The 19921-nt window shown below is 36.5% G+C and overlaps 1 protein-coding gene across 1 annotated transcript in view; it reads right to left on the reverse strand.

Moving 5' to 3' along the window:
- Cd28 (CD28 molecule) overlaps positions 1-17787 on the reverse strand; it is a 30417-nt gene extending 12630 nt beyond the window's left edge. The window contains exon 1 of the mRNA XM_087206263.1: positions 17604-17787. Coding sequence (XP_087062389.1) covers positions 17604-17661 — 58 coding nt within the window. The 5' untranslated portion in view covers positions 17662-17787. The remainder of the gene's footprint in view (positions 1-17603) is intronic.
- Positions 17788-19921: the final 2134 nt, after the last annotated feature.

Raw genomic sequence — 19921 nt, forward strand, 5'->3', positions numbered from 1 at the left:
TTCTACCTTTATATTACCCAAATAAGAGATCAAAGAAGCCAGGTGTTATGACACATGGCTATAATGCCAGCGCTCAGGAAGCTGAGGCAGAAGATCTCAAGATCAAGGCCAGCCTGGCATATATGAAGAGACATTGTCTCAAAAAATAAAAATAATATTTTAAAAAGATTGAATAATCTGGAGACTATCTAATTCAGTCTCTCACTTTAAAGGCAAAGAAACTGAAGCTATGTTATAGCTCCAAAAAAGAAGAGAATATATTGATAGTTTCTTACTTTATCTGCATTGCTGGCACATGACAAAATAGTCCTTTTTTTTTTTTTTAATAAATGGCTATATGAGACCTAGAAATATTAGGTAGTATAAAAATCACTGAGAAAATGGTGTGTAAAGCCAGAACTAAACAGCCACTCAGCCACACCACCTAAGAAACAGATCACTTAAGCATTAACAATCAAACTTGGAACCAAAAGATGCTACAAACTTCTTTCTAAAACAATTTTTTGTCTTTGATTGAAATTTCAATACAGACATTTTCCTATTGTTTTAGGGGTATTATCTGCACATTTGCATTTTAAATAAAAGATCATTTGAAGCAATACCTAGACTGAAAAACCAAATAGGACCAGACTCTATTAAAATGAAATTTACAATTTAATCTGGGTTTGAATTCATGTGGGATTTGTGGGGAGTTATTTTGCTTTTGGTTTTGCTTTGGGTAGAAGACAGCTGCATAATAGAATTATATGCCCAACAGCTCTTTGTCTAAAGTACCAGGGACTTTAAAAGGAAACCTATGTTCAGGTCCTCCCACTCCCAAAAATTCTGATCGAATTGGTCTAGGTTGGGATGGTGTGGAGGGGAAAGTGTTGATACTGTTTGTTTGTTTGTTTGTTTTTTCTTTATTGTTTTTCTTTCCTTTCATTTTGGTAACAACTTCATTGAGATATAATTCTGGAGCCATAACGTTTACTCCTTTAATGTGTAAAAGTCAATGGTTTTTATTTTAGTATATTCATAAAATTGTGAATGTATCACCACTATCTGATTCCAAAATATTTTCATAACCCTAAATGGAAATTTCATATTCATTAGCCGTTATTTCCATTTCTTCCTCTCTCCAACCTCAGGCAAACACTAGTTTACTTCCTGCATCTATGGATTTTGCCTGTTCAAGACATTTCATATAAATGGATTCATACAATATGTGACCTTTTGTATTAGGCTTCTTTCACTTAGCATGTTTTCAAGGCTCAGCCAGTTACAATATGTATCAGAACTTCACTGCTTTAAAGACTAAATAATATTCCACTGTATAAATATACCACATGTTATTTTTCCATTCATCTCTTTTTGGCTATTACAAATAAGACTACTGTGAATGTTTGTGTAGAAGTTTTTATGTGAAGATGTGTTTTACATTTTCTTAGGTATGCACCAGGAGTGGAATTGCTGGGTCATACAATATAACTCTCAGTTCAACTTTTTGAGGACTTGCCAAACTGTTTTCAAAGCAACTGCATCATTTCACATTTTCACCAGCAGTGTGTACAGGCTGCAACTTCTCCATCTCTTCACCAACCCTTGTTATTGTCCTTCTTTTTGATTATAGCCATCCTCATGTTAATGAAGTGGTATCTCATCATGGTTTGATCTGCATTTCTCTAATGATTCATGATGCTGAGCATCTATTCTTGTGCTTATTAGCCATTTTATATCTTTTTTCAGAAATTTCTATTCACATCATTTCCCCATTTATAATAGGTCTGTCTTTGTATTATTGACTTATTGGAATTTGTTGATATTTTTGACATATAATGATTTTGTTTTTGGTATCAGAGATCAAACTCAGGACCTTGTGCTTTCAAGGCAGGCATAGTGCCACTGAGCTAAATCCCCATTTGTTGATAATTTTGAAACAAGTTCCTTGTCAGATATTACATGATTAACAAATATGTTCTTCCAGTATGTGTGTTGTCTTTGGCAGTGCCTTAAAAGTTAGAATTAAGCCGATTCTAATATTCAGTTTAAAAACCCTTGGTTGCCAGACTCATTAAACCAGAATCTCTGGATGTAAGACCCAGGACATCAGTACTTCAAATGTTTCTCCAGGTAATTCTAAATTGTCAGTCAGGTTTGAGAAACAGTAGTCTAACAGATGAAACATAACTGTCTACTCTCAAATTCATAGATTTCCACAGGCATTTCCAACTTCATTTCCTCAAACAAAATCACTCCTAATTGGCCAGATCATTTAAGTCAACATCCCAAGAACACATACAAGTGGTTTCACTTCTAAACTCCATCCACCAACTTCCTAGAACCACTCCTATCTTAGGGGTCAAGACAATTACTGCATGTATCACTCCTTTGCTATTTGGTCAGATTTTACCTTTTGAATACCTTTTGCTTTGTATTCTTCAGTTTGTGTATTTTTTTAAATTCATTTGTTTTCCTCTAAGCCCTAATTCCCAAGCCACTTGAGAGCAAGGACCACATGTTACCCTTCTTTAAAGAATACCACAAGACTAACAAGAACCCATTAAGTAATTGCTGAGTGAAAGATGGTGACTTGACTATATTGTTCTAAATGGTAGCTCAGTCTCACTACTATGCCATTAAGTCCTGTTCAAAACCTGTGTCTCAACAACTTTAGCCTCATTTACTATTCATCCAACAAATACTCGGTAAAAGCCCTGGAAAACCTATCTTGATATGAAAATCTAACTTGTTTTTGTTTAGATTTTTTTCCTTTTACCTAGAGTTGGGTCAGTTCTGACTGAAAGGGCAGGAAATGCCAGCAAATCACTCCCTTTTCAGGGAATGCAGGTTGGGTATTCATATTTCTACTTACTGAGTACCTCTGGAAGTTGTTTCTGTTGCTAATTATTTGGATTCTAATTTGAAGGGCATCAAAATTCTTTCTGACCTGCCTTTGAGAACTGATATAAGGAAAAAGATGAGAAAAGGACTTCTCTGTGGGGATTAAAGGGGGGGGAGTGTGGACAGGGAAACTGAGTGAGGTTGGAGAGAAACCCCCAGATGGCTACCCATCTTGGCCTCCTCCTGCCAGCACCCACAGCCAGGTGGAGAGAAAAGAGGGCAAGCAAAGGAGGAGGAGCCCCAGCACCCAAACTCTAGTAGTTTGCTTAGTGTGTCTTGTCTAACTCAGGCTGTGACATCTTCTCTAAACACACATGGGAGATGAAGATTGATTTCCTAAAAATGAACTCCTTGGGTAGCTCACAGTCTGATGGGGGTGGGGTACAGAAACAGACAACTAGCACAGTGATCTGCAGTTTCTGGGGGCAACTGGGGAACCAGCTAACGATCTCTAGAGATGACTGCTGATCTGAAATGTGAAGAAGGATGCATATGTTGATTGGACCAACTTTTACCAGGTGAAATTCACCATGGATAAATCTTTGGGGCTGAGGACAGGTGGAGAAGCGTGTGTTGAGGTTGAACGTGAGTTAGGGTACTGTGAGGAGGATAAGATAAAGAGGAAAAGAGAGCAATGTAGGCAAAAAAAGATAAGGAAATGAGATAGAATATGGCCGAGTAGGGAATTACAAGGTCCTCAATTTTGCTGGGTCATGAGCTATGGAAGACAAGATTAGCAGAGCAAGCATAGATAACAGCATGATGGGCTTGGGCCCTCTCCTTCAGGTGACAGGGACCCACTGAAGCCTTTTAAGCATAGCAGTGGGTGTGCACAGCCTTTGTTTTGTGTAGATTACTTAAGTAAAAATGGGACAGGTAAATTTGGAGGGTATAAGACTGAAACAATGGAGATCAGTTAGGATAGAGTTATAGTAGTCTAAGCAAAAGGTGAAAAGGACCAAAATATGGTTTTAAAAAAATTGGATGAAGTTGAAAAATATTTACAGGCTAACATTTGCAGAATTCTACATTGTCTGAGGAGTGGCGAGTGAGAAAAAAGGAGTTAAAAATGACTTCTTCAGGCCACACAAACCAACCAATAAGTAGTTATTTTCCTTTTGTCATCTTTTTCTTCAATCATCTCCTCTTCATTACATTACAAAAAATAGACAGCTCAGAAACAAAGGTGAAGTCTACACATCTTGGATTTGAAGACATACTTCCAACCTCAGAGATCACTGCAAAGAAAGTATAAATTATGTCAGGGGTTACTAGGAACACAGTTGACTCCCTTAGAGCTTATTCCAGTGTCTGTCCTTTCTCTGAGGGAGAAGCAGTAGTCTCTCTTCTGAAACTATTTTCCTCCAGAAGGTATAATACATATGAGGAAATAACTGGAAGATAGACTTGTTTCTGTCCAGCACGGAGTCTCTAAAACCTTAGTATTATTGCGATCAGTTGGATTTCTCCTGAGCCCATTTGATCTCAGCACTAAAAATCAGCAACTGCCTCAAGAAGGAAAAATCCAAAACCCCTGTATCAAAGCTGGCTGTACCATATTCCATATTCTCTTCATCCATGGCATATCCCTTACCTGAGGGATGGAAGGAAAAATGCTTTATTTTGTGATGTTTTATACTAACATTTTGTTTGGGAAAGCATTTGAAAACTATTGATTATATAGCTATTTGGTGAAAAAAGACATCTAATTTACTCTTAATATTAATGTTTTCCTCTCTCTTTTGATAACATGATGATTTTTAAGTTAGCTGATCCTTAAACATGAGCATTCAGCTGAAAGTTTGCTTACTCTTTGCTACTATGTGACTGCCTGCCTCCTACTCTAGAGTTCAAGCTGGTTTCAGAGTTGGCTGATAAAACCGCCTTTTTCAATATTTATATTCTTATACCACTTGCTCCCACCTTGGATCATGTCAATGATTCAGAAAAGACTAAGTCAGAAACTCTCATAGGACATCAAAATCTACATCTGCTTTGGAGAGAAATTTATTTTGGGTGATAAACAAAGATAACTAGTCCCTCTAAGTAATATTGAATATGAGTGAGCATTATGATTTCCAGTAGACACAATAATTTTTATTCCTCTTCTCTTAAAATCGAGCATTCAATACTTCAACTAATTTAAGGATGTATTATAAAATTTAAGGACATATCTAGGTTCAGAAGAACCTAGAGAAATATTTTGCTTCTCCATATGACTGCTTGATTCCTCTTTGCTTTTCCTCTTTGCTAGGAGTGGAAAGCATGCTTTTTTGTCAGCTATTCACTTAACAGAAGATTAAAATCCAGACTATATGAAGAACTCAAGAAATTTAAAAACAAAAGAACAAGAAATACAATCAATAAATGGGCAAAAGGTATGAACAAAAGAAATATAAATTATCAATAATTATATGAAAACATGCTCAACCTCTTTAGTCATCAGGGAAATACAAATTAAAACTTCATTGAGAGTCCATCTCTTCCTAGTCAGAACAGCTGTACAAAAAAATAACAAACGCTAGTGAGGATGTGGGGGAAAGGGAGCTTATGTACACTGTTGTGTACACAAATTTAAATAAGAACAGCGACTATGGAAATCAGTATGGGGGTTCCTCAGAAACTAGAATTACCATATGATCCAGCTATCTCATGCATAGGTAGGTACCCAAAGGAGAACTCAACATACAAAAGAGACACCAGCATACCCTTGACCATTGTGGTACTATTCACAATAGCCAAGTGATAGAACCGGCCTAGGTGCCTGTCAACAAATGAATGGAGAAAATATGGTATATATACACAATGGAGTATTATTCAGCCACAAAGAAGAATGACGTCCTGTCCTTTGCAAGAAAATGGATGAAACTGGAGGTCATCATGTTAAGTGAAATAAACCAAACACAGAAAGACCAATATTGGATATTTTCTCTCATATATGAAAACTAACAACAACACCAGACCTCAATAACCTGGAAGTAGAATAGGGACAATTAGGGAGGGTAGATACAATCAAAACACAATACACTGTAGTTATATATGGAATTGTCACAGTCAGACCTAATCATTCATACAGTTAATATGAGTTAGTAACTTTTTTGTAAAAGCAAAAGGAAGCCATTGACGGTTGGGTCCAGTTTTTTAACCACCCGATATATGTGGGACATAACAAATACCTGATAAAACACTTGCAGATTAAAAACACACAAGTGTGAGGGCTGGGGATTTAGTTTAGTGGTTCCAGCATCTGCCTTGCAAGCACAAGATCCCGAGTTCAATCCCCAGTATCAAAAAACACACACACACAAGTGTGTACACATTTACACACAAAAAAGCATACTTCTTGGGCTACTTTGGTATCAGCACACCAGTCCTACCCCTGTAAATATTTTATTTTTCTTTCGTGAGTGGTTAGGCAAGGTTTACTTCGGTCAAACTTACTGAGTTAAAGTGTTGGCCTATCAATTATACTTGCTCATGATCTCAAAAGATTGGCTTGACTGACATTTCTCTAACTGAATTGACAAGTTGTTTTGATGATGAATTTAGTGCTTTGCTTTTCAAAGCCTTTCCTAGCTGCTAAACTAGCTAAAGGTGTGGGGACAGGAAGCAGTAACCTCAAACCTCTTTCCCTCACAACTCCTGCTTGACAACAGGCAATGTAAAGAGTAAGATGGGAGGTAAGAAGGTGCTTATCTCCTCCTTATGAGTGAGATAGTGAGAACTAGAAGACTTCTCACAGATAGTCTGTGAATCTTGTGATATACCCTACTTCTGGAAGAGATTGAACATTGTTGTGCTTCCCTGGGGCGGGGCGGGGGGTTGTTACAAAAAAACACCCTCTTTCCATTTCACCTATTGTAAGTGGGTCAATTACTATATTTAGTAACCAGGTCAGCCTTCTGCACAGGTGGCGTGGATAACCACCTCCAAGGTGTGGTTGCTAGCATCAAAAAACCTTGACCTTAAAGGATGCTCCGCACCAGTTCAGTTCATGCTTGGATTTCCAAAGACGAAGCCTAAAATACAATGTACAAAACATGTTCGCTTAAATTAGTAACTCTGGCCTACATTTATAGAGCTATAAAGCCTTGTGTCCTATTTATTTCATTCATGATCCATATGAACCTGTGACATAAACAGACAAGACAGTCATCCTTAAACCCATTTTCCAGATGGAGCAGTGATGTGAATGAAGTCAGTGAGTTGCTCAAGTACTAGGCAAAATGGTTTCAGGGCAGATAAGTGATGCTTGACACTTGAGTTTATGCCTCATGACAGATTGTAATCTACTATTTTTTCTCTTTCTCTGACATGTTGCATCAAAATTTCAACACGGTTTCAGTGGTTGGTTCTAGATCCTCTCAAAACTGGCTTGATGGAGAAGATGGTACTGAGTGTCTTTAGTGAGAATTAGGGTTACTATCATTGAGTGGAAGAGTAGATGGAATGGAAAGCAGACTTGACCAAGAGAGATTTCATTTTCTCCACCATTTTGATGGAGTTCCATCCTGTAAAAACATAGTCATCTGGAAGGAAACTTTGGAGATGATCTAAGCCAATCCCTTATTTTATAAAAGCAGCTGAAAACAAACAAAAAAGTAAATGACTCTTTGAAAAAGGTCTCACAAATAACTGATGAACCCAGATGTAATTTATTTACTTAGGCCTCTAGGAGTAATACTTTAAATCATGAATAAATAGAAAAGCATCTTCGTTCATTCATTTAGATTGAATTGATATCATGATTATATTTAAAGAATGTACATTTCCAGACTTTTTAATATGTAATGCACCCAGTAGTTCCTCCTTATCCACAATTTTGCTTTCTTCAATTTAGTTACTGGCAGCCAACCCTAATCCAAAAATATAAAATGGAAAATTCCAGAAATAAACAATTCATAAGTTTTAAATTGTGAGCAGCATGATGAGATCTCACTTCGTCCTACCAAGCATGTGAGTCATCCCTTTGTCCAGCACAGGTACAGTATATATTCTACCCTCCTGTCAGTCACTTCGCTGTCCTCTGCATTATGTGTTCAAATAACCTTGTTTATCCACTAATGGCCCCAAAGTGCAAGAGTAATGATGCTGGCAACTTAAATATGCCAAAGTGAAGCCATAGAGTGCTTTCTGTAAATAAAGATGAAAGTTCTCTACTTAATAAGGGAAAAATGCATGCTAAGGTTGCTAAGATATACCATAAGAGTGAACCTTCTATTCATGACATTGCAAAGAAGGAAAAAGACACTTGTGCTAATTTTCCTGTTGAACCTCAAATTGCAAAAGCTATAATCACAGTGAATGATAAGTACTTACATAAGGTATTAATTTATAGGGTGTGGTCTATGGCCATTCCTCCCTGAACATGCCCAATCTCCTCTAATTCATAGGGTGGGGTTTGGTACTCTCCTGAGGTTTTGGGTATCCACTGGGCGGTCTTAGAACACATTCCCTGTGGATAAGGCTAAACATTTTCCTTACAACTTGAAAGACTTCCTGAAGGTCATAGATGGGTCCTAGATAAAGGCTACCGACAATATAGTCACATGAAATGCCTCTTATAAATTATTTCCAATGCATAAGCACTAATTGTACTGCTGCAGCTCTTCCATTCCAGTTTGACCAAGTGTGCAAAAGAGACATTAGTGAATATATAAAGTCATTTTTCAGTCCTACCTTCCCTGGACAAATAGTTAACTTCAGGGATTCTGTGAATTATAACTGTTTGTTACAACATTCCATCTTTCCTTTTCTGTATCAAAAGCATCATAGAGAAATAAAATGACACAGAGGCTCACACATAAGTGGAGTAAGCAGCACTCAAGACTGAAGTTTATATTGGGAAGCTAACAAACAAAGAAAAAACACAATACATGTTTAATTAGCAATGTGATTTTCTTACAGAACATTTAACAACTTCATGGGCTTCCATTTATTCATATCACCATCAGAGTTTCTCTTGCAGTTGACGAACCCAGGTTATAAGATTCTAATCATGTTGTTTCCTTCTTAAAATTCTGACAGAACAGAAATTGACAGGTTAAGTAGCAACCAAAGAAAATGAAAGCTTTCTACTTTCAGCCATCTTGCCCTGTGATGTTTGTGCACTAATTGCCCTGGCACAGAACACCGCCCTCCTCACCAAAAACTGGCTAAGTTATAGAAACTTTCCTCTGAGTACAGTTCCTGCTTGGACCTTCGATACCCATGGCCTTCTGACCACTTGCTCCTTTTCAGGGTTCATAAGGGGCAGACACCCCCACGAGCCAACTCAGTGTTTGCTCTGCAACCTGTCAGACAAACTGTGCTTTCTGGGAAGAAGGGGACTCAAATGCCTGTGGTAACTCCGGTGACTCGGGCTTCATTAAATGTCAGAAAGAGGAGCACAAAATATTCACTGGACTACAGCACCTTGTGCCATCCTCTTTGAGCAACTAAGACAAAATCAAAGCTACTAATGATCTATCATGCTTTGAATAGCCCCAGACTCTGAAATTTATATTAAAATGAAGAGAAAATATACAGGTTAGTTTCAAAATAAGTTTGTGGTAATTTCATCTCATTTTCTGTTGACTGTTGTCATGAAACTCTCCTTATTTTCACAAGGATTATCGACTTAAAGTCCAAAGATTATTTTAAAAGGCTTTGAATCAGTATGATATTCATGTGTCTATGTTCTCATTCAGGATTCCAACAGAAAGCACAGCATATTCAAGACTGGGCAATAATAGGAGGGTTTATTTATGAAAGGTTGTTGTGTTGGCAAAAGTGTAAAAAGATAGCAGAACCACAAGGGGTAAACCACCTATGGTTTGTAACCACAGAGTTATGACCACCCTTAGATGTGAAGGGGGGAAGGCATAGGGAAGTTACCAGAGTCAGAAAGAAATAGAATGGCAAAGAAGAGGTTACCATGACTGAAGCATGACTTCTTTTAAGAGAAACAGGACAACCAAACAGCCCTCTCCTAAATTGTATAACTATCAGCTCTGTTAAGCACATTAACTCTTATCAACAGAACATAGGATTGTTAAACAAAACCCTTAATTCACATGAGGAAAAATTATTATATGTAACAATAAAAATTAAAATAGAAGCTTGACTAATAAATTTACTAAACAAATTTCTTTAGGCCAGCACTATTCTAAGACACACCTTTAACCTGATCTGTGTTCCTACACAGGCAGACACTAGGGTTTAGAGGACACTTGTCTTTGTCATTTCAAAATGTTATTGTCCTACAAGCAACTGTCAGAAAGTAACTCAGAAGCCAAATCTGTCAGCAAAAAGTCCCATTTGAGCACTGAGACTTAAGGCATTAATTTTGAGAGAGTAAAATTAACAAATCAACCAATGAATACTTTCTGAAAAGAAATTTTGATTTATTGAATTGTTCTTTGATATCCTGGCTTCTTCCATAACAGCCATTCATTCATTTACCAAACAAACAATGGGGTCTAATGTAGTGGGTTCTTGGGAGGTAGAAAGAGGTAAAGTCAGAGCTGCTTCCTCCTAGAGCATACTTCCCATCTTCAAAATTCCATGGTGGACATTTTAGATGATATAAGTTCATGATTGTCTTTACTGTATCTATCAATTTCCGTTTCTTTTTACTGTCTCTGTTTTGTTCTCTTCTACTTTTTCTTAACCCTGTGAAGTCTTATCTTCCTTCTCCTATGACTCTCCCTAAACTCAGAAGTCCTGCTGGCCTCTTTCCAACCCATTCTTTACTTCTCTTTCCCTCCTATGTGTAATGCTATTAGCCACTTTCTCTTTTTGAAACTCTATTATCCTTTTACTTTAGTGGTATTTCCTTAGCCATCTCTTCCTCCCTCTCTAACCACATTCTGTGTCTCCTTCACTAATCCTCATCCTTTTGGTTGACACTAAACACAGGTTATTCCAGATCAGTTTGACTCTGCTTTTCTGCAGTTATACCCTCTTCCTTCTACTATTCTACTATTTCCATGCCTTCAGCTTCATCCCAAAGATGAAAATTCCTAAATGTCTTCTTATTGTCCAAGTTAGCTGTTTCAACATGACTTGAAAATAAAACTTGAACTTCTGTTATCAGAATTCAGTCCTTTGTTTAACCTAACTCTATCCTACCTCTTGGGGAACCACACCTTCTGACACGTCATCTGTTCCCAAATCCAGAAACAGTATGCATGATTTAGCATTCTTATTAATATTGCCTCTTCCTCAGGCAACATAGCATTGGTAAGAACATGAAGACTGTCTGGATTTATATACTTACTAGCTGTGTGGCCACAGGCCAGCTGCTCTACCTACCTCATCTTTCAGTTTCCCTGTCTATGAAATAGTATAATCATAGTAACCACCTCATAGGATTTAAGGGAAGAGCAAATGATTCAAAATAGGGAAAGCCAAGTAGAACAATGCCTGGAAAAACATAAATGCAAAATAAACATAAACTAGCATTTCTCTTAGCAATTTACATCATCCATTCAAATCCTATCTACCATTAAAGTCCAGGTCAATTCCTGCTCTCAAAGACTTACTGTTCTACATTAATCTTATCAGAGTATTTATCTTATGCTTCCTCACTTTGCTACTAACTTCTTCATTTCCTTCTTCACCAAATATTTGTTGAGTACTTATATGCTTCCAGCATTTTGCCTAATACTGAGATTATAAGGATGAATAAGACATGATCCTACCCTCAAGGACATCATAATCTAGTAGGAAAAAGTAGATGTGTCAATTTGCAGTAACATTTTTAGGAGCCTTTAGGAAGAAAGAAGTTTTCCATTTAGGGTCTCAAAGGCTTTCAGATGAGAGGTAAAGAGAACATTCCAGATTATAAGAATAACTGATAGAAAGTGATTATGGGATCAAAAATACCTTGAAGCAGGGTAATGCCAGATGTTATCATTTATCTGTTTCCAGCTATTGTATCATGTTATATATAGTTTTAGCAACTAAATTGTAAAATCCACAAAAGCAGAAAGAATTCAATTACACAAGCAGTTTTGTGTGTTAAGACTTTGTTTCTCCTCTTCTTGCATTTCCTACTCCAATAGATATTAAAATATGAGAAATTTGATAAATATTTTTAAAGCGAACAAAGTCTTCATGGGACTGCTTCTCATGAATGCACAATAAAGACGGAAGCATCCAGAAGTAGCTTTCTCAAAGAGGTGGATCTTGCAGCAGAGAACTAAAGAGAAAGACAGTAGGGTCTGGATGGGCAGAAAGAGGGAAAGAGGGTATTCCAAGAGGGAAGAGCTCCAATAAGGCCATCAGGGAGAGTGCAGGTATATAAAACAGTGAAGAATATTCATTATTGGAGCTGAGGGTCTTATATTGGGGCATGAAAGAAGATAGTTTGGATAAATTGATGGGACCAAACCTAAAATGTTCCAAAATGCCAAGATGACCTTTGCAAGGTCATCTTTCTGTCAGTGTCTTCTGGAAACCACCAAAACAACTAATTATATGGGGGCAGGGTCTATGTTCCTTCCCATCTCTAAACAACTGGTTGACTTCTACAGTTCTCTGGGTAGTTCTGTTTATACTTTTTTCCCATTAAATAAACTGGTGTGAATAGATTATTATTCACAATGGTCCTAAATTAAAAGTGAAATAATTTTAGAAATATTTCATAATTCTCATTTTTACTTACTTTAATCTCAAAAAAAGGGTTCTTTTAATCTGTCACAGAATCCAGGCTAATGTCCTCCACACACTGTATATTCAATAGCACATATATTAACTAAGCACCTATCTTGCCAAATTATAAGAAAGAACTGGAACTTTAGAGAACAGGAACCTACTAAAATCTTGTTTCAGGCATTCAGAAGTCTCATGGTGGAGGGACATTTTTCTCACATGTGCCTGTTCTCATCCACCTCTGCAAGAGACTGTGGATCAGAAACAGAATCAACCTGACCTTAAATTACATGCCATTGTTATTAGCAGTGTTCACTATCAAAGAAGATCATCCATTAGAAACTGCAACTATGTAAGGTGATGTTCTGACACTTTATCCTGTGTCAAGCATCTCTGTGCGAAAAGCAAAACTTTCTACCTTTTCAGCAATTAAAAATAAATTCAAGCAATTAGATCAGAAGCCCAAGGTGAACTCTGAGTAATTCTGAGTGACATCATCAGGAACCATTAACCTGGTTATCTTGTCAGTCAGAGTCCCCAAGATAATGAAGATGATGACAAAGAAAAAGATGACATGATGGTAATGGTGATGTAGAGATAAAGGAGAAGCTCAAAGTTAAGTAAGAAATTCTCTGCCACCTTGCAGCTGCTCTTCTAGCAACAAGAATATAAATACACATAATATGCATGATGACACACAAACTAAAGTAAGACACCTATGAAATTACTACCTATGGAATTACTAAGGCCTAAGAAATCTGCACTCTTTTTCAGAGCCTCTCCCAAGCAACTGAGCAGTTTTTTAATCTGATCCAGCACACTTCTCTTGAGTATTCAGTCTGAAAAATGAGAATAACGACTTTTTAGGAGCCAGAGATAGTTGGCCCTGTAGCTTTAGGTACTAATTATCATGCAACAATTCTCAGACTAAAAGCTCTGGGTATGTTGAGTATTTTGTTCTTTTGTAGTTTTGTATTTGTTAGTTGGTTGATGTTGATGTTAATACCACATCACTGGCCAAAAAAAGAGTTCAAGAAATCACCATAAAAGAGACACAGATACTTCTCACACAGCTTAGAAAACCAGAGACCACTCCAGTCAGTCACAAAACTACCTAGATGTTTGGCTAATCTCTTACAGAAAAGAAAAAAAAAAGCTCCAATCTCTGTGAATAAATTTCTTGGAGAAAAAGGCAAACAATAATTTAACTGAGATAAAGGGAGAAAAAGATGTTATCCTTTACAATGACTTGCTGCGAAATAATTGTGCTTGCAAGGGTACTTGCCCTCCGAGTTTTAGACAAGAAAGTCTGAAATGAATTGTGGTCCTCATCAAGACTTATACTAGGTGATATAAAGAGCTGCTGTTTTAGAGATGATAACCACAGATGGAATTTTCTTCTGAGATGTCGGTGGTATAAAAATGTTCAATTTGTAAATCTCAGCACATTAATGCAGGAAATACTTGAAGGAAGATATCCACACAAAATAAATACCTAATGGTAATGGGTCGAGAAATACCCCATGAACAAAGAAGAAAAATATTGAAAAAGGAAGCTAAAGAAGGCTTTAGAAGCCTTGGCTAAAGAAGGGGAGGCAGTGAGACCTCCTTCCCACTCATAGCAAACGTTTGAATGTGAGCACTTCAGAATTACAATCATAGATTCATTTCTACTTCTAAGCTATTTGCGGCAATGACTCATTCTATTTCCTGGAATTGATATATAGATGTTAACTTTACAGTCCTTGCTGGATGATTACCTTAAAAGAAAGAAAGAAGGAAAGAGAGAGAGAGAGAGAAGAAAGGAAGAAAGAAAGAAAGAAAGAAAGAAAGAAAGAAAGAAAGAAAGAAAGAAAGAAAGAAAGAAAGAAAAGAAAGAAAGAAAGAAGGAAGGAAGGAAGGAAGGAAGGAAAGAAAGAAAGAAGTAAACTCTCAGGTAATGGTAGTAGAGTAAAACAAATTATTAAGCAACGTCCATATTTTTGAAATATCCATCAAATTTACTTCAGATGATAAAACATACAGTTGATTTTCTTAGCAGTCATAAGAACTGATTACTGTGCATCAGAGTCCATGTAACACAGCAATCTGTTGATTGCATTGCACTTTTCAATGTTTATCTTTTTACCTTTCTCTGTTAAGCCCAGCCCTAAAGCAACAGTAAACTGAGAGAGAGAAATTACTTCTGTGCACAGCTATCACATTGGAGTCATTTGATGAAGATTAAAGTTTTTAATTACTTTGCTTGCTGATATGACTTTTTCTTAAATGACAATCATTTTCCTGCCTTCTGTGCCTCTCTCAGAAAAAGAAGTGCTAGGGAAATGTAGCAGCACTGGAGAAATCAATCATCTCCAAACTGGTCACTTCGACAGTTTATCTGCTAAGTTTATCTGGGGAGAAATGAAAATAAATGCTGTCATGGAAAAAGAAGTGTTGTTTTGGGTTTTTTTTCAGACTGAATAATCAGCTTGCTAAAAAACAACTAATGTGGGCTAAAAACATATGACCAATACCATGAATTATCTACACACTCCTACCATCAATCGCAAATCATTTTCCCTTTTTGTGGCTGCTGATCCAAGCTAGACTCATATTCCAAAGTCCAACAAAATCATTTCCTATGGACTTTAGTTACACAATTACTCATTTCTTATAAAAACATGTAATTTAAGCAAAGAAATAAGATAAGTTAAGATTTTCTCCCTCTTCCTAAATCACATTTCTTTAATTTAGCCATAATGATCTTCCTACCGCATCATCCAAATTATGAAAAGCTCAGTTGGGGTTAACCTTCATGGAGTATTTTAAACTGTGCTATGAGCCAATGAGTTAAAATGATTAATAAATGGAATATAAAACTTCATACACACACACACATACACATACACACACACATCAGCACAAATATGGCAGTGGTTTCTTACAATTCTAGAGAAGACAATGATATTTTGACCAAAGAATTTCCTTATCTACAATTTTTTCCTGGAGGATAGGCACAAAGAAAGAATGAAAATGACATGGAAGGCTTTACATCATTGATTAGAATGGATCACATGTATCATATGCTGTAATCAACTTTCTCATAAGTTTTCTTACTGGAAGGGCATTTTAACAGTGCCCCAACCTCACCCTCCTTCATTAAAGGGCACTCAGCATCAAATCCTGAAAGTTACAAGAAAAATGAGTTGATTTTTGAAAAATAAATGTATCCCAAAGAAAGGAGAAAACAAATGCTCTGCATGTGTGAAATCTGCAATGGCTTTGTCTCTATCCACCCCCCGCCCCGGGTAATGGTGAACAAACTCAAGACCCTGCTCTTGCAAGGTAGGCGTGGTGCCACTCAGCTAAATCTCCAGGCCTCTATCTCTCTTTTTAATAAATGTTCTGACATAAAAAATACAAAAATTGCAAAGAAAATCTTTAAAAGAAAGTGACTAAGTTCATGAAAAATATTTGTCCACAAAACACAACAGAAAAGCATTCTGTGTACAATTACCAATGCTAAATAGTTTTCATTCAGGGTAAGATGTCCCTTTATCATATAATAAATTAACATACTTTAAATATTTTTTTAAAAAATAAATGATAAAGTTTCTTTAAACGTGAAATTGAAAAATCTTTTCAGAATAAAATTTAAAGATTCTTGGTACCAGATACTAGGGCATAATTTATCACCAGCTCATGTCTTTCATTATATATCAACACCTTTTATAAATATACACAATTCATGCTCCCCAGCACATCAGACAACAAAATTGATGGGTATATATGTAACTATTGTATTTCTGCCAGTTGGGAAATTATACTCTTTGCACACACACGATGTTTAAGAACAGCACCAACAAAGATGCCGACTCTTCACCACTGAAATAAAAGAGAAAGAAAGCTGAAGATATTGGCACTGCACGGGAAATTTTCCCCCTCCAAGAGAAAATTAACTGTTCTTATTTAAAACATGTTCTAATTTTGAGCCAACCAAGACTCTTTTCTAACTCTAAGAACAAGTTGAATGAAATATGACACCAGCTCACTAAAGCAAAGGGATTTTTTTTCTTTTAGGAATTCTGATTTTCTGAAGATGATGTTAGCACAGATTTACCCTGTTCTGTGAAATTACAAGTCTTATCATGCTGGGTAGAAAAGCATACTGGTGAAGAAGATGGGCTCTGGAGTCAGATGAAGGTGGCTTGGACCTGACATCAACAACTAGGACCTGTATATCCTTGGCAGATTTCACACCCAGGTTTCTTCATCTGCAGTTGGGATACTGTAATAACTATCTTCTAGTTGTGAGTTACTAGGGCGATTACTGTAATAACTGTCTCCTAGTTGTGAGAACTGAATATTGCTCAAAGTAAGTGCTCTATAATGATAGATGCATCATCTTTTTCATCATCATTATTGGGAACTTAAAGGATTTAATCTAAACAAATAATTTCAACAAATACTGAAAAAACACTATTATTGGTATTTATGTTGCACTAGCTTCTACAGTGACTCCAGAGTTCGTGCTGGCATTCATTTAATTCAGGTAGACACAATAATTCAACAGGCACTGATCCTACTTGCCTTCTACTGACCACGCTAAGCATTTCACATGGACTATTTCATTTCATCTTCACAATGACCATGACATGAGGTTTATTATCATTCCCATTTTACAGATAAGGAGGCTGAGATTAGAGAATTTAAATACTAGTCTAAGTTTGGCAAGTAAGAATTGGATCTGTGATATGAGCCCAGCCAGCCAATCTCAATTCAAAGCTTTCAGAGCTAACCTGTTTGTAACAGTTTTCTTAAATTATAAGGGAAAAACTATAGGTAAGCTAAAAATTCATAGGACATTATCAATTTGTAGCTAAATAAAATTATATTCCCTTCCAAAACATTTTTGTTAAAATACTATGATGTATTCTGCAAATCAGTGAGTTTCTAAATAACAAGTTTCTAAATTAGAACAGAAGTACATTTCAAATGTGCTCAAATTTCACAGGTTATTTGAAGGTTAAAATCAACCATGCTGATTGCAAGTACACAAATGAAAAGCTTATAAGAGGAAAAAAAATCAAAGTCATTTTTACCTGCTACTTGAATTGAGGGGATGAAGTTGAGAACCAAGAGCAGCAGCCTGAACATCATTGTCCTCACACAGACCAGGGCTCCAGCCCCTCCTCCCCGAGGAACCCAAATGTGAGGTGAGCTGCAGACGCACCTGAGTCTCAGTCATCCACAACCTCCGCCAACTGACTTCCCTTAGGGCACATGATCAAGGGACTGAAGCCACAAGGCATTGCAACTTTCACACAGGATATCACATTGTTTTGATGACTTTAGACTTCTACATTAGACTACTATTTCTACACTGCTTTGATGACTTTAGACTTATTTTAAAAGCAAGCCTTTTCTTGTCACTGAAAAAGAATACTAATCACTGTATGTGGAATTAATTTCAACTGTTGGGTAGCAGAATTCTGAAAAGGGGGCACCTGAAATCCGCTTGAGAGTAACTACACAAAGCAGTTTTTTTAAAACTAGGAATTGAATTCACAGCCTCACACTTACTCTGCCACCAAGATACATTCCAACCCTATTATTCATTCTTTCATTCATCCATTCATTCATTCACGACAGGGTCTCACTAAATTGCCCAGGATGGCATCAAACTTTCAGTCCTTCTGCCTCAACAAGGTGTTCTAAAGGAGAAAGAAAACCTCTTGCAGAAGAGAGATTTTTATAGGATGGGAATTGATTACGTCAAAAATACAAGAATTATATTGAAAAGCTGGGAAACAGTATCTGTGTAAGTGCTTTAAAGAGTTTTTATGAACATTAGAAATTTAATATTTCTGTGGGTCATAAGGTAGCCCTATCAAGAATTTAGCACACATTGCTTGGTTTCTGTCAACCCTGCCCCAACTGATTTCCAGGAACTGTGCAAAAGACACTCAACTTGCAACTCTCCATCCAGCTGAGTGTCTGAAAGAGGCTTCCCAAGCACAGAGAATGTCAAAAACACCTGAAGTTCTTAAAGGGATGGAAAGGTAGTGAAATACTCCTTGACATTTCATGCTGTTTGCTGTCTCAGGGAATCACTCAAGGTTAAACCACAGCCTGCAAGAGCTCCACTGAGGCCCATCAGTGCTCCTCTCTCATGTGGAAAAGAACATTCTCCCAGCAGGGCCACTCCTAGCAGGGCCTCCTCTTCCAGCACTTCCTTCTATGTTTTGTACTCATTACCCTTCTCAAAACTTCTCCAGTAATTTGTTTCTCTTTTCCAATTATCTGAGCTTTATATAATTAGCATAGTTTGTGGTTTTGTGTATGTGTTTTTCAAGATAGTTTGTATTGCTTTTTATTCTAACCATAAAAGTAAGATATATACCATATTTTAAAAGATTAGAAAAAAAATAAATATTAAAATGAGTCACCTATAATCTTTCCACCCTGGCATAAATGCTGTTAATATTTTGATCTGTTACCTTCCATTTATTTGTTTAATAAGATTTTGACATATTTCATATCATGTTTTATTTTACTTTTGGACAGTTATATACTATTATCTATTATATGTTACACATTCTCCCATATGATTTAAGAATTTATATTTATAAAAATAAATTTATTTTTTAACTGGTACGTAAAAATCATACATATTAATGGAGTACCCTATGATGTTTTGATACATGCATCCATTGTACAGTGTTTAAATCGGGTTAAGTATATCTGTCTCCTCAAACACTTAGCATTTATTTTTGATGAAAACATTCAAAATCTTTTCTGGCTTTTTGAACTGTACAGTACATTATTTTTATCTGCAGACACCCTACCATGCACACTAAAACTCCTTGCTCCTATCTATCTATAACTTAGTTCCCATCGATCAACCTCTCTTCATCCCTACTTTCCACCCTACTCTTCTCAATATGTGGTAACCACCCTTCTAGTCTCAACTTCTGTTTGATCAACTTTTTAATATTCCACATGTGAATGAGATCAGGCAATCCTTGTCTTTCTGTGTCTGGCTAATTTCGCCAAACATAGTGGTCTCCAAATCCATCCATGTTGCTGCAGATAACAAGATTTCACTTTTTATGAGTGAATAGTGCTCCATTGTGTACATGTACCATATTTTCTTTATCCATTAATCCGTTGATGGACACTTAGGTTGTTTCCATTTCTTAGCTACTGTGAATTATGCTATGATAAAGATGGATGTGTAGGTTAGATGTCTCTTCTTACATACTAATTTCATTTCCTTTGAGTATATACCCAAAAGTGGAGATTTCTGGACCGTATGGTATTTCGTTTTTGTTGTTTTTTTTTTTTTTCAGTAGTGGAGATTGCACCCAGGTGCATCCTCAGCTCTTTTTTATGTTTTATTTTGAGGCATGATCCTTTT

This window comes from Heterocephalus glaber, unplaced genomic scaffold (genome assembly GCF_053883595.1).
Source record: "Heterocephalus glaber isolate CG9 unplaced genomic scaffold, H.glaber_assembly_v1.0 deba00000621, whole genome shotgun sequence".
In the NCBI taxonomy this organism is placed as follows: domain Eukaryota; kingdom Metazoa; phylum Chordata; class Mammalia; order Rodentia; family Bathyergidae; genus Heterocephalus; species Heterocephalus glaber.